This window comes from Mizuhopecten yessoensis, unplaced genomic scaffold (genome assembly GCF_002113885.1).
Source record: "Mizuhopecten yessoensis strain PY_sf001 unplaced genomic scaffold, ASM211388v2 scaffold8149, whole genome shotgun sequence".
NCBI classification, from domain to species: Eukaryota; Metazoa; Mollusca; class Bivalvia; order Pectinida; family Pectinidae; genus Mizuhopecten; species Mizuhopecten yessoensis.
In genome coordinates this window covers 523,980-540,430 of record NW_018407403.1, presented here as the reverse complement: position 1 = coordinate 540,430, position 16,451 = coordinate 523,980, and the positions used below count along the sequence as shown (strand labels likewise).

At 34.9% G+C, this 16,451-nt stretch overlaps 1 protein-coding gene across 1 annotated transcript in view; it reads right to left on the bottom strand.

Moving 5' to 3' along the window:
• Positions 1-15,331: 15,331 nt before the first annotated feature.
• The window catches only part of LOC110455139, an 11,183-nt gene continuing 10,063 nt past the window's right edge, over positions 15,332-16,451 (bottom strand). Inside the window, exon 2 of the mRNA XM_021505090.1 lies at positions 15,332-16,440. Within this exon, the coding sequence (XP_021360765.1) occupies positions 15,466-16,425 (960 nt within the window). The 5' untranslated portion in view covers positions 16,426-16,440 and the 3' untranslated portion in view covers positions 15,332-15,465. The remainder of the gene's footprint in view (positions 16,441-16,451) is intronic.

The following is a 16,451-nucleotide window of genomic DNA, read 5'->3' as shown; positions in this document are numbered from 1 at the left end:
ATATAACTGTGTGACGATAAGGTAAGATTGGATTACAAGAGAGATATACAAATATAACTGTGTGACGTTAAGATTACAAGAGAGATGAACAAATATAACCGTGTGACGTTAAGGTAAGATTGGATTACAAGAGAGATATACAAATACAACTGTGTGACGTTAAGGTAAGATTGGATTACAAGAAAGATATACATACAAATACAACTGTGTGACGTTAAGATTACAGGAGAGATATACAAATACAACTGTGTGACGTTAAGATTACAAGAGAGATAAACAAATACAACTGTGTGACGTTAAGGAAAGATTGGATTACAAGAGAGATATACAAATACCACTGTGTGCCGTTTAGGTTAGTTGGATTACAAGAGAGATACACAAATACAACTGTGTGACGTTAAGGTAAGGTTGGATTACAAGAGAGATAAACAAATATAAACGAATGACGGTAAGATTACAAGAGAGATATACAAATACAACTGCGACGTTAAGGTAAGATTGGATTACAGGAAAGATATACAAATACAACTGTATGACGTTACGATTCCAAGAGAGATATACAAAAACAACTGTGTGACGTTAAGGTAAGATGGGATTACAAGAAAGATATACAAATACAACTCTGTGACGTTTAGGTAAGATTGGATTACAAGAGAGATAAACAAATACAACTGTGTGACGTTAAGGTAAGGTTGGATTACAAGAGAGATAAACAAATATAAACGAATGACGGTAAGATTACAAGAGAGATATACAAATACAACTGCGACGTTAAGGTAAGATTGGATTACAAGAAAGATATACATATATAACTGTAAGACGTTAAGATCACAAGAGATAAATACAAATACAACTGTGTGACGTTAGGATTACAAGAGAGATATACAAATACAACTGCGACGTTAAGGTAAGATTGGATTACAACAGAGATATACAAATACCACTGTGTGCCGTTTAGGTTAGTTGGATTACAAGAGAGATACACAAATACAACTGTGTGATGTTAAGATTACAAGAGAGATGTACAAATATAACTGTGTGACGTTAAGGTAAGATTAGATTACAAGAGAGATACACAAATACAACTCTGTGACGTTAAGGTAAGATTGGATTACAGGAAAGATATACAAATACAACTGTATGACGTTACGACTACAAGAGAGATATACAAAAACAACTGTGTGACGTTAAGATTACAAGAGAGATGTACAAATATAACTGTATGACGTTAAGGTTAGTTGGAATACAAGAGAGATACACAAATACAACTGTGTGACGTTAAGGTAAGGTTGGATTACAAGAGAGATAAACAAATATAAACGAATGACGGTAAGATTACAAGAGAGATATACAAATACAACTGAGTGACGTTAAAATTACAAGAGAGATATACAAATACAACTGAGTGACTTTAAGATTACAAGAGAGATGTACAAATACAACTGTGTGACGTTAAGGTAAGATGGGATTACAAGAAAGATATACAAATACAACGTGACGTTAAGATTACAAGAGAGATATACAAATACAACTGTATGACGTTACGATTACAAGAGCGATATACAAAAACAACTGTGTGACGGTAAGGTAAGATTGGATTACAAGAGATATATACAAATACAACTGAGTGACGTTAAAATTACAAGAGAGATATACAAATACAAGTTTGTGACGTTAAGATTACAAGAGAGATAAACAAATACAACTGTGTGACGTTAAGGTAATATTGGATTACAAGAGAGATATACAAATATAACTGTGTGACGTTAAGGGAAGATTGGATTCCAAGAGAGATAAACAAATATAACTGTATGACGTTAAGGTTAATTGGATTACAAGAGAGATACACAAATACAACTGTGTGACGTTAAGGTAAGATGGGATTACAAGAAAGATATACAAATACAACGTGACGTTAAGATTACAAGAGAGATATACAAATATAACTGTGTAACGTTAAGATTACAACAGAGATATACAAATACCACTGTGTGCCGTTTAGGTTAGTTGGATTACAAGAGAGATATACAAATACAACTGCGACGTTAAGGTAAGATTGGATTACAAGAAAGATATACAAATACAACTGTATGACGTTACGATTACAAGAGAGATATACAAAAACAACTGTGTGACGTTAAGATTACAAGAGAGATGTACAAATACAACTGTTTGACGTTAAGGTAAGATTGGATTACAAGAGAGATATACAAGATTGGATTACAAGAAAGATATACAAATACAACGTGACGTTAAGATTACAAGAGAGATATACAAATACAACTGTGTGACGTTAATATTACAAGAGAGATATACAAATACAACTGTGTGACGTTAAGATTGAAAGAGAGATTTACAAATACAACTGTGTGACGTTAAGATATGATTTGATTACAAGAGAGATATACAAATACAACTGTGTGACGTTAAGATAAGATTTAACATGCTTGAACTCCATACACAATAATACAACTATATCAAAAAGCTATTCAACAAAAAAGTAAAACTTGGGAATCCAGATTGAGTTATTTTGTTTTACGTCCTATCAACATCTAAGGCAACTTAAGGACGCGTCTTCATGTTTGTAATGTGTGCATGCCTGTATGTGTTTGTGTTGTAGAGGCAAGGTATGTTGAAGCAATTGCATTCTTGCGATATCGCTGATTGATGTGCCGAATGTATAGTGATACCTTACCAACAAAGCCAAAAGTGAGATATCGATAAGCAAGGCACTAGCAAACAAAAAGATAGTTAGAAGTAGTAAGAAAGATAAAGATCCCAAGTCGAGGGCACAAACGGAAATCTCCAATTCTGCAGGGGATTTTCACATAGTCGCAACTTACGACCATGAAGTGGGTAACAGTAGGTATATTCTGTTCTACATCCCCGACCCTATTTACCAGAAATATGATATTCTAAACGACGGTCCCGAGCAAAACGAAATATGTATACGAACGACCTTTAAGTAATATAACAGAAAGGCATTTTTTTGAATTACAGTAGTTGACGATGACTACAAAATAACTGCACAATGTTGTGTTTTGTGAAAAAATATTTTGTTTTTATAAGATAAGAATACTTATTCATTCACTATGAACTAAGGTGTTTTGTGACTCTTTGAATTAACAATGATACCGAAACAACTGTTTACATTGTGCATAAACGACTCTGTGGATTTACGCCAAGTGTACCCATATTTTATATACAAATGTAACAGTAGTTGTTGATGGCAATGAAGTTGCTGCGCAATGATGTGTTTTGTGCAAAGTTTTTTTTTTTTTTTTTTTTATCAGAAATAAATTAATATTCATAAATTATGAACTAAAAGGTATTATTTGTGTCTCTTTGAATTCAATTATAAGGAACATCAATGTTTGGGGTTATATGGTATATTCCGGAAAAAACCTGTTTGCACTTTTGTACATAAACTGCTTTGTATATTTATGCAAAGTTTCAAAACAAAAAACCGGTAAAGACCCTATAACTCACAAAATATCCTGTTTTTTTCGTGCTTTTTTCCACTTAATTAGTCCACTTGCAAACTAGAAGAAATGCAAAAACACATCTGTCTGTCACATAAACACCATGTGTATGGAAAATGGATAGCCTCTGTCAAGGTTACGGAAGTTAAAGATGAAAAGCCAAACGTTTAAATGTCACTCGCTATAACTGAACTAAGGCCCCAGGAGCTTGATGACACATTTAACGGCAATTTAAGTTATTTTCTTTCAATGATTAAGTATCAATACTCCTTATATTAAAAAGATGGGTATTTCTTTTTTTATCTCCGAATATATATTATATGTTTTATTTAGCAGAATTACAGAAAAAGGTTATTTGATTCCTCGTTTACGTATTGTGTTATCAAGTCTACGAGGCGTGGTAGTGCATATTCTGTGTTTCATATGGACGTCCTAATGTGATATATCAAAGAGGCAGTTAGACACTCATTGCGAAAATGTTTTCATGTTGTATAATTACATGTGTCAAATTAATTACGACGTGTGACGTTAATGTTGATCCTCACAACACTGTATGCATCTTACTTATATATAATTTTGACATATATTTATATTATCATTTCATTGCTTTTTGTCAGAGTGCAAAATGCTTGGACGTGCATAAAAAAACAACAGAATATATTATTCTACACAATAAACGTCCATGTTGCTACTAGTAACTCAATCAATTAAAACTCAAATATGAATATAAAAATATCATGAAGTAGAAACTATCGAAAAAAACACTATGCTACAATAAATGAATAGGTAATACCATGAGTGGATTATGTGTGCAGATGTTTTCAACAAGATCGCGAGATCTACAAATGACTGCCGACAATGAAATTGGCAAAGTCAGCACTTTCCGTAATTGAGAAAATATATTTGATATTTCTTGTTAACGGAAATTGCCGACGGTTCCCGAGTGTCGATTATTGATTGCAATCTAAGTGTCAGAGGAACACATGTGCGTGTTGTTGTTTTTAGTACATGTCCACAAATGTTCTGTATTCACATATGATATTTGTTTGGTAAACAGTACTTATCATTTCCCCAAACCATTGCTCAATTAGCTTTCCGAAAACGTGAACCATACAATAATGGCGGCCAAAATGACGCCAAGGAAAGTCATTGATAAATTCTAACCAAGAAAGAATTTTGACTATCTAGGTGAAACAGTATCTTGTACTATAACAAGTNCCATTGTTCAATTAGCTTTCCGAAAACGTGAACCATACAACAATGGCGGCCAAAATGACGCCAAGGAAAGTCATTGATAAATTCAAACCAAGAAAGAATTTTGACTATCTAGGTGAAACAGTATCTTGTACTATAAGAAGTGGAAAGACATATTCATTTACAATACAATATACAATATTTATATAGCGCCCTATATAATTTGTAAAATTACTCTAAAGCGCTTTACAACATATGGATAATAGTAATGGTTATAATTGTGAAAACAAAAAGCAAAGGCTTACAATCACTTTTATACATTTAAGCAAGCAATGTGCACATAATTGAACAAATAAAAGGGTGGTATTTACATCACGTCTTTGCAAGGATTTTAAAATGCAGACGTGAAGAGGTGAGTTTTGATGTCCCTCTTGAACTTGGCCAGGTTATTTGACTTTCTAATAGCAGATGGTAAGCTATTCCAAAGATTCATGTATGTAATTAATGGATTTGTAGTGTAATGCGCGAAAAAGCACGACCAGACTGCTTAGATGTTTCACTAATAATCTACCTGTTCGCCGACGATCGACTTAGTCACGTTCCGCTACATTTCTCCCTCATCCTTTTTTAAGTCTTTGCCTCCCCCGTCATCTTTTTTAAGTCTTCTTTAAACAGACGCTGTAATGTTTAATCAACTTAGTTTAGAATCAGTCCGGATCCGCCACATTTCTCCCTCGTCCTTTTTAATAATTGGTTGTTCACGTACACATACGTGGGTATAACAGTAAACTATACTGCCCGGTGTAACCGGGATTTTACTTTCCGTGTTATCTAAGTTCGCGATTATGACAAAACGAGATTGAATGATTGTATATGCATTACATGTCTACGTGCTCTATTACTACATCAAACTCAGATGCACAAGTTGTTTGATAAACTTTCACATGTAGACGTTGATGTGTGAACATACTACGTTATATGTCTCTGGCTACATGCAGTATCCAGTAAGGAGGAGGAATACTTGTAAGCGATTTGTCAGCAGATTTTAGAACATTAAACTGGCTCTTACGTCATACCTATTTATCTTGCTTTAAATCAAGTTATGTATGAAGGTTTCATTCTGTGTTTTCCCTGTTCTATATCCGTATCTTATTTACGTCCCTGCCTTTTCAGAATCGTACTCCGATGTCAATTGTTACGTAATTTGAGATTTTAATGTTCTTGATGTAAGTGCATGTGCGTGCACGTGACAACGGCATACCAAGCGATAGCCTATGATACCATGCGTAAGCGGACTATGGAATGATGTCCAAAGTGTACATGATTGAGAGTTATTTTGTTCCATGAAAGAACAGTAAAATGACAACAATCTGATTAAAATCATCTGTAACATGGCTCCGCCTGAACATCTGAATGTGCCGCGGTCAGGGTCACGTTCAAGTGACTTTTAGATGAGCCAATCAGAGGCGCGCTGGCAAAAGTTTGCCAGCGAATCGGAATAACATGATTGATAGATAAATAGCGAGGGGTATCGAACAGATTAGTTTTCCAAAACAAATATGGCGGCGAGAACTGACGTTTCTACGACGGCAAGCAAAACGTACCCATTGGTTAATAATTGCGTAGGCAACACCGCCATACAGTCTTTCTTCTCTAATAAAGCTTCGAATATCTTTTTCTGTTCGGGTTTCAGACGATCAATCTCAAATAACTTAAGAACTTTCGCATCAATCTCATCAATGTCCACCATATTTGTTACAACTCTGAGTGCCCTTTTGAAAGAGGGTCTCTGATTGGTCAACATTTAATGAGTATTTATAAATATAAAGGTCACCTGAACGTGACCCTGACCGCGGCACACTCAGATGTTCAGGTGTAGCACGGACTTAGATAACTAACTAAACTTATTCCGTGGGTGCAGTACGAAGTTAACGAAGCCATTTAACATATGATTTTAATCAGATTGAATTGACAATTTAATATAGTAATGTTATTTATTTCCGTCGTTTTTGGTAAAGTAAAGAAAATAAGTGTCATAATATAAATTCTATCCCTCTGCAAAAAGTTCCGATTTTTTCAAGGTAGACAACTCTTATTAGGATCAAAATTATTGTAAAATGTAAAATAAATGAATTATAAAGAATTTGTGTGTATTTGGTTCAATTTTTCACTCTTTGGTATGAAACTGTGTGTCCTGTTTGCTTTTAACTTGTATTTAATAGCTTTTATCCATACAATTTCAATAAAAATCGCTTTTTGTAACATGTTGTAGATATTTTAATTTTTATGGTGAATAAAATATTTTTAGGGTTGATTGCAATGTTTCTTTTCATTATTTTATTGTTGTAATAGTTTTGAACAATGCCACACACTCAAAAAAATTGAAAGTGTTGAATTTGACAAAAATCTTTTTTTTTCGGTATTTTTTACGAAAAACATCCCCAGTTTAACGGAATGCTTGGATTTTCATTAATCATCTCTACATATTGACATAACCATTATGTGAAATTTTCCTTTAATTCTGCTTGCTAATTGCAAAATGGTGGAGCCACCTTAAGTATAAAGTTCATGCATAGAATCACACTGTCAGACGTGTCCATCGAAACAAATTATTAATATATTAGGAGGTGTAGCTCCTGAAGCCTAGCTACTGTAACCAGTGACCTAAATCCGCCACTATGACGTCACAAGTAATACGTGACAAGTTAGCTCATTAACATTCCCACCAGTAAGGAGCGGTTACCTTTGATTGCCTATAGCTAGGTAACTGGACACCTCTGAACGCTCGTTGAATGATGATTCGGTTTTAATTTTAGTGTATTATAGGTTTCGCTTATTTTTACAAAAAGTAAAATATCTTTGCCGATTTCCTTTAAGAAAATAATAAAATCTTGAATTGTAACAGTTGTCACTGTGCGATGTGCAGATGAGTTCCCTCCCTTTGCTCCGCCTTCAAGATTTTCGTTAGTCATTATGCTGGCAAAATTGTATGTGTATATATATATATTTGTTTTACGTGCTGTATGTATATATATATATATGCTTTACGTGCTGTATGTATATATATATATATATATGTTTTACGTGCTGTTTGAATTGTTTGCTATTTATTTGCGACAGTTTTATAACTCGCCAATAATACATTACTTTATTTCAAGTGATTTCAACTCAGATTTGGTTTGTTCGTGATTAATGCTGGCAGGCTAATCGGTGTTTTTCATTACATACATATATGCATTATTAATGTGTGTTGTAATTATGTCATCTGTTGATCCAGAATATTTTATGTAGTCTGTACTTTACACCTAAATCATAGTCATGGAGTTCGGGTAGTGGTTGACGTCAACCTCATTCATATACAAAAGGTGGCACGATGACTGCGAAAAAAAACCTCTGAAACGGCGTGAGTTTTTGGAGGAAATGTAGATCATGTCCGCGGAAGAAGTATACATTTTACGTGCATATAGGATGTTTTTAAGAGAAATATTTTCCATCTTTCCAACGGTATTAAGCATGTTTCCGTAGATCAACTAAAATGTTGTTTTTGATGCAAGAAAGTAAGGTGGTGCCGACTTTTCGTCATCAAGAGTTTTCAGCCCTTCTGGTATGTACATGTATGTACATGTATGTAAAGCCCTTAAACATGTAAAGGTACTCCTTACTTTGGGTCAAAATACAGCTGTTACAAATTCTCAGGTCTGTGCCCGCTGGTAGAGTAATCCTCCACCATTGGAAAGCTCGGGGTCTCGGGCACTGTTACCACATTGCTTAATAACACTCTTCTGGAACTGTAAACTTGTGTATACATATAGATATTACTGATCATTTTGCTATACCTAACATAATTGTATTGTATAATGAGTGTGGTTACAGCTTGTTTATCATGGTGTGTTTATTATATCCCTGATTGAAGGTATTTGTATCTGTCTATTACAGGATTGTATGATGGGATTGTAACACTGTCTATTATACCTTTGTAATATTATATGGTATGATGAGTATGATGGTCACTATTATGCCATGGTATGATTGCACTGTATGGTGTGGTAGACTATCTATGATACATGTATTGTAGTGCGGGTAATATATGTGTAATACTGTAATAACATTATTGTAGGATTGTACTGTAAGTGCCTGCTATACCACTGTGTGAACATACGGTATGGGTGAATGTAATGCTGTGTATTATACCATCGTAATAATATTGTAAAATTAGTGTAATACTGTTTATTACTGTTTGATGAGTGTCATTGTATGAGCAGTGCGTACTATTGTCTATTATAACAAGGTATGATAGTACGTATGAACAGTGTAATATTGTGTTTATCATTGTATGAGGAGTGTAATAGTTTCCACTATATTATTATACGCTTGCATAATAAGATGAGTGCTTTACGATCAACTATATCATTGTTATATTGTACGTTATGATGACCTCTTGTTGCACACAATGGTACGTGTGCCTGAGTTATAATTAAAATCTCTGAAATCTCAAATCTCTGAAATCTTAAATCTCTGAAATCTCTGAAATTTTTGAATCACACTGACTACCTTTGATACATTTAAACATGTGCTTCATCATGAGTGGAGCCCAATCGGGAACCGTCGGCACTTTCCATATATGAATTTGTTGGTTTACGGAAAATGTCGACGGTTCCCGATTTTGATTGTGGAATGTTATATTTTATTTATAAATAATATCTTCTTAGTTGGACTTAAATTTCTAATTTTGTCCTTGTTTGATGACGCTCTGAAACATTTGTTTACATATCTCTAAAATACTCAACAAGGGTTGTATATTTCTCTATGAAGATATTCTATTAGATTATTTGCTATACTTAAACAACAGACGAAACATCGATTGTGTTTTTTCAGGGCTGGTCTTCCAAAGCTATGCAATTATAAGAGACAACTTGTATCCAGATACACAAGTCGGTTCACCAAATCATGTTTCATGTTCCACTGGTTCAAAAGATGGTTAGTTAAATCAGTGATTAGCGGAAACGTTATTTTTTCTGTTAATTGGCTGTCAAATTTAAAGCTACACATAAATTCAAGAATAGAGCGCGATTCCCGATAAGGAATTTATAGAGTAGGGGAGACAACTCATCCAGAGGCTTATCCTGAACCGGCCTTGTTTTTCATTGTAATGTTCAGAAATAAGCTTAGCACAGTTTTAAATCAAGGAAACGTTTTGGAAAGCAAAATTGTGTTCAATTGCCACTCCAGAAGATTGTCGAACGCATTATTTAAAACATGAACAACCCTTAGGTGTTACTCCTTGTCGTCCGTTGCCTTTATGGCTGTACATATGTAGTATAGCAGTCAGCTGATACTAAGGCTAAGTTGTGCAAGGTCAATATAAAAATACATTTTACTCAACTCAGTTTATCGTTTACTTTTGACTTCGAATAAATTTAACTTTTCCAAATTCCTGGTTGTCTCAATTTAAATGGAACTAAAGTCTGAAATTCGGCCATTCTTTTTTACCCACTTGTAGACTTTTTTTTTAAATTAAAAGAAGTTTAGTTTGTAAAAGTTAACGTCATGTGTATAGCAAGTGTGAAACACTTGCCTATTCAAAACCCACCACGTGTGTTCATAACACAATTAAGGAATTCTAGCCACAGATACTGGCCTCGCCGGTTAATACACCATTATTATAACCAAGGTTGCTACTTTGTAAATCTGTCCCCCCAGTAAAATGACCTCGTTCCAGAAAACATGCTATTTTGTCATAATCGTTCAAACTGTGATGCCGGGAGCAGTCTAGATCGACAGGAAAATGTTTTTCTTGACTTTGATGTATGATTAGCAATATATCATGTAGTACAATTTTCGGTAGACTTCGTGAAATCACAGGTACTAGCCTCGTCTGTCAATACATCAATACTATGTGGATTATTGACAGAGGACTCCAGTACCTATGGTCTAACGGTTGTTATTTCACGGATATCCAACATAGCTGAAAGTATGACGGCACAGGTTCACGAATAAAGACGATACCCCTTTCATAACAATTTTATACCATCACGGCGACAATGCATTGATGTCGCGTGATAATAACACATAATAATAATAATAAAGGCTTTATTTATTCTTGATAACATATTGAACATGAAGCTCATCTTACATATGGTCAAGATACAATGTATGATAAAATGTACAATATTTACGAGTTCTTTCCTAAAGTCACCACTTGTATTTGATGTTGGAGAATAATAAAATGTTCTCACATTAGGAGTAAGGAAGAAAAAAAACCCTCATGGTCCCTAAGTTTATTAAATGTCTGGCCCTCGACAAAGCCCCGAGGATTAAGATTTCCTCCCAAGATAGGGGATGATTAATAAAATTTCTCATTCCTTGGGAGTTATAATGGGGAATCTCAATCCGAAGGGGAGATTATTAAGTTGCTAAACACGAAGCTTTGTCGAGAATTTGGCAACTTAAGAATCTTTACCGAGGGTTTAGATTTCCCATCTCACCCTCAAGGGGGTGATTGGTTCTTTTTCTCTTACCCTTTTTACCCATTGGCGTGACGTTGATAGATTGTTGACGTGACGTCATCCTATTGTGGACGTGACGTCACACCATTGTTATGAATAGGGGAATCTCCCCACCCCGTTTCAACCCTAGGGTTAGACTAATATAATATGTCCAGACGTTGAGGGTGTGACGGAGAAATCTTTAACCTGGGGAATGATAATCTTAATTGCCTTAACCGAAGCTTTGCATGCAATATAAGCGTTGATTGCATTTCCCCCCAGCAAATCCAGAGTTGTGTCTGTTGACTTGACGTCAATGCATTAATGACGTGACGACATCCTATTGTTATGACTTTGATCGCGACATTCTGCGAGAGGCAATCTCCTCCTAGGGATCACAAGCTGGGCCCGTATTCATGAAACCGTTCTCATGCTCATGCCTTGATTTTCTGAAGATTCACTTGATAATGCGCGTGAATCTACATGTACGTGTAGTTTAGGCCAGCATTTTGGCAATTGAATATTAATTTATTTTGTCATAAATATGAATTATGATTAAACTGTTTGTCTTTTCTTGTATAATAGTATGCTTACGTATGAACGAGGGCTATACCTGATGTACACGCCAGGCTTTGATGCCAACATTGGTTATTACTCACTGATAAAGTGATGCTAAGGAAGGCGCATCATTGTCTTTGATATTTTTGAAATTTATATTTTTAATTGGTATAATAAATCACTCCTGGTGACCATGTGCACTCAAAACCACAGGTGAAAATACAGGTATATCGATATATTATGAATTAGACTCTACGTTTAAAATAACACTACACCTATATACCTAATTCCAATACATGGTATAGTCCTCTCCCAACTGACAGGGTGATTACAACACCGTGATATTAGAACAATAAGATTAGGTAGAGTCAGTACGGTTCAGTTCAGTTCAGTTCTTTATTACCTTGAACCTTACGGCTCATCAGTTCAATATACTATATACAAGGATAAACAATACAATCACTCACACCCATATACACCCACTCCCACAAATACACCCATCCCCACAAATACACCCACCTCCCTACAAATACTACTATACCCACAAATACACCCACAAATACACACTCACATACCCATTGGTAAAGTGTATAGAGACATCCCTCTTTATGTAGGTACATATTCTTTTCTTTTCTTATTACTCAGTTGAATATATTTGGCTACGTTTGTTAACTGTTTTTTGTTCCCTGTTTCCATAAGTTGGATAAATGTATACATGCTTGGTCTTTCATAGTAATATTTCTTAATAAAACGATTTCTTAAATCTAAAAAACACTCACATTTTAATATAAAATGAAATTCATCTTCGATATCCCCACTGTTGCAGTATGCACATGTTCTTTCAATCCTATCTATATTGTTATACCTACCAATTTCAATATTTAATTTGTAAGATGACAGTCTAATTTTTGTTATTTCTTTCAGATTTATATTTCCTATGGGTTTTGTTAAATATGGTTGCAAACAGAAATATTCGCCAATAAACTTGTACAGTGAACACTTAGAAGATGAATCTATTTTTTCTTTACATTCTTGCTTAAATATATCACACATTCTGCTTTTAATAATATTATTAATATACTCGGATGTATAGGTATCTCCATATTGCCATATGTACCCTACTCCCATTCTAAATAGTTCGTTTCTTACTCCATTCATCCATTCACTTCAATTTTCTAACATTTCTTGATAACATGCATGTAAAATACAATTGTCAGTTTGTTTTGATTTTAACCAGTATTTAAAAATTCTAAATTTCCTAATTATTTCCAAAGGCAATCTTCCTAATTCTTGGTAAACCATAAAATTTGCAGTAGATTTCTTAACCCCTAATAATCTTTTACAGTAACATAAATGTATTTTCTCTATATTTGGTGTTTTATGAAAGCCCCAAACTTCCGCTCTATAATTAAAAATACTACAGACATATGTATCGAAAACATGAAGCTGAGTTTCAACGTTAAAATATTTTTTCTTAGACACGTTTGATACTGAAAACAATGCTTTTCTTCCTTGTTCAGTGATTTTTTGTTGAGTTTTTTTAAGTTGAAGATGAGTTGAATTTATCATTAAAATTCATTTATATACCCAGGTAATTAAATTCATCTAGAATATCTGATACACCTCCATCAAAGTACCACTTATCTTTTTCTCTTAATTTAACTCCGTTACGGAAAACCATCACCTTGGTTTTAGAAGTATCAACCGTAAGATTTCATTTATTTGTATAAAGTAATAATGTATCTAACATTTTCTGCAATCCCTCAGAAGTTTCGGCCAATAACACCATATCGTTTGCATACATCATTAAGAATATATTAATAGTTTGTAGCTTNCTGCAATCCCTCAGAAGTTTCGGCCAATAACACCATATCGTCTGCATACATCATTAAGAATATATTAATAGTTTGTTGCTTTATAGAAGGACACCCTTCTGTTTAAAAATTCATTTCGCAATCATTGACATACAAAGAGAACAATAGAGGAGACATAATTTCCATTGAAAAAAATCTGACATGTTTTTGTTATCCTTTACACAACATTTTACATCTCTGTACAAAGAACGTATACTATTCAACATTTTTACCACATATTCTGTCTATTAATGAAGTCAAAAGCTTTTTTGTAATCAATAAAACTGCAATACAGTCTATTTCTATTTTTCAGGGTTTTACTTATTAATGTGTGTAATACAAATATAGCGTCAATAGTTGATAAATTCTTCTTAAAACTAAACTGAGCATCACTTAATTTAGAATAGTCACTTTCGAAATTAGCAAAACGCTCATTAAGAATTGATGTAAAAAAAAAATCCCTAAACGACTTACTAAAGTAATTCCACTGTAATTATTGGTATCGTTCTTGTCTCCTTTCTTAAAAATAGGAATTTTTGGTGAGCCCTGACCACTGACCTGACTGGAGACCCTATTAAAATATAGACAATGGAGGATTACTATCCTATTGTTTAGAGTATAAGTAATGGACTCCTTGTTTGGACAACACCCTTAGGCATGTATAGATTTTTTTTTCAAACTGCTGACTAGGGGAAGTCATCGAAAATCATAGTTCAAGGGATGGTTGATATTAGAAGGAAATCCCATATGAAATAGAGGAAAACTTCAACAACCTTGGTCCAGATTATTTTTGGACACAGAAAAAAGGGTGTTGCCCGGGCAACTAAGGCAACACCCCTGGGTACGCCACTGAAATATAAGACTCTTTCTTTGGTAAAGCCGAGGGTTTTGCCAAATTTGAAAATCCCGAGGGTGGACTTTCCCTATCCTACACCATTGGGCATGAAAGAGTTTTTTGCTCTCATTCCAACCACCAGAATAAGCTCAGAAATCATGAAAATGCGTTTGAACTGGCCACCATTTTGAAAATAGCAATCCCCCCTGAGCTTTTTAAACGATAACGAATCGGCCAGCCGTATTAAGTGTTTTTTAATTTCATCACGTCGCCTTTTCCGCATTGATACATCGGAAATTTCCAAATTTGTGACGTCACGTCATTGTCGAGCCATTGTTACGTCACGTGAAATGGGGTGTAAGATTAATTTAATCTTCCCCTACCTTGAGGGTGTGACAGAGAAGTCTCCATGCCAAGGGGTGATATTGTTTGGTTGTCTAACCCGAGGCTCTGCCGAGGGTTAGACAACCAAACAAATCACCACGAGTGTTGGAGATTTCTCTGTTACACCCTCAAGGTAGGGGGTGATTATTTGACTCCCATCCTATTATTTCAGTCACAGCTCCACCGACAGTAGTCTGCCATGTTTGTAAACAAAAACACATGTGGGGTATGCATATCGTCATTCACTTTTGATGACGTTACCGATGACGCATTTTAATGACGTCACAGTTGAACACGTGCTAATCGGCACGAGGCTATCTCCCTCTAGGGGGTGACAAGCTGATCTTTCCCGGCTAGAACAGGGGCCACACCTGTGAAGGTTGGGAGAAAGAAATGTCCTACACCCTTAATCAGGACAGCTCTATCTAACACACAGGGAAATGAGAGAAAAGTTTATATTGACGAAACATCTGTTTCTAGAATTTCTTATATTAAAGAAAATATCTGTGATGGAATTTGATTGGAATGAAAAACAAATTCAACAGAAAATCCACAAGCATAATAACATGTACATCCTTACTATTAAAATTGAATTGAAAATTAAACCGAATGCAAAAACACTTGATTGAAGCATTTAGTCAAGGAAGGAACTGAACCAAGCTATTACATCTTTATCACAATGTGCATTGTCCTGGTATGTGTTTCCGTCTCCAAATCTTTATTGTATGATTTGTATACATTGTGTGAAACCTGCAGCACGCGATTACTCCCTGCTGATATATAGTGTGATAGGATTCGTTAAAATATTCAAGATTTTGAGTCATGTTCCCGTGGTGAGCAGGGTAAGGTGCATTTTGATGAACTGCCAGAAGAGTGCTTGTAGCATCAATGACCACGTGACCCATTTTCCGAGCGTCCCGAACCAGCCAATTATCATAGAGTTTTTGCCCGATTTGAACTTCCGGTATATCTTTCCAGTGGTAGCTTGGGGATGTAATGAAGTAATCGATTCCCAACCATTCATTCATTAACTTTCCTCTCTTGGCAGCTCTTTCCATATTCTTCCAAGAACTTGCTTCTTTGAGTGTGACATTCGGCGTGTCCATCCGGCGACCCACTACCATATATGTCCGATTAACAACTAAAGGCGAATTTGTAATTTCCTGTAAACTTTTGATGAAAGAATCAGTAAAAAGTATATCCCCATTAGCAAATCCATATAGTTTTGAATCTGGTTGCAGTTGCATGGCTTCTATAAACATATCCTTAAGAACGGGATGGCCTTTGACTTGTCGTCTAACTGGTAGCACCATCCATCCTAACTGTTTATATTTGTCCGGAATTTTATCATTGGTGAACAGTATGATGTTCACATGAGGCTGTAGTAGAGGCCAGTTACGTAAAGTGCAGTTATACACTTTGAATCTCCTAGGGAAGGTCATCCATGACGTAAACATTGTAATTAGTGGGGGTTGCTTTCTATAAGGTTCAACATATATTGAATCCTGCTGGAATTGTCTTGCATCTTCCTCCTTATAGAAATAACTAAATGCACGAGACGAATACCGGATGTAGATATATCCGACACATCCAGTGATAACCACAAAGATCCAAAACGTCTTCAATAAATTCATACTGGTTTCATCAGCCTGAAAGTACA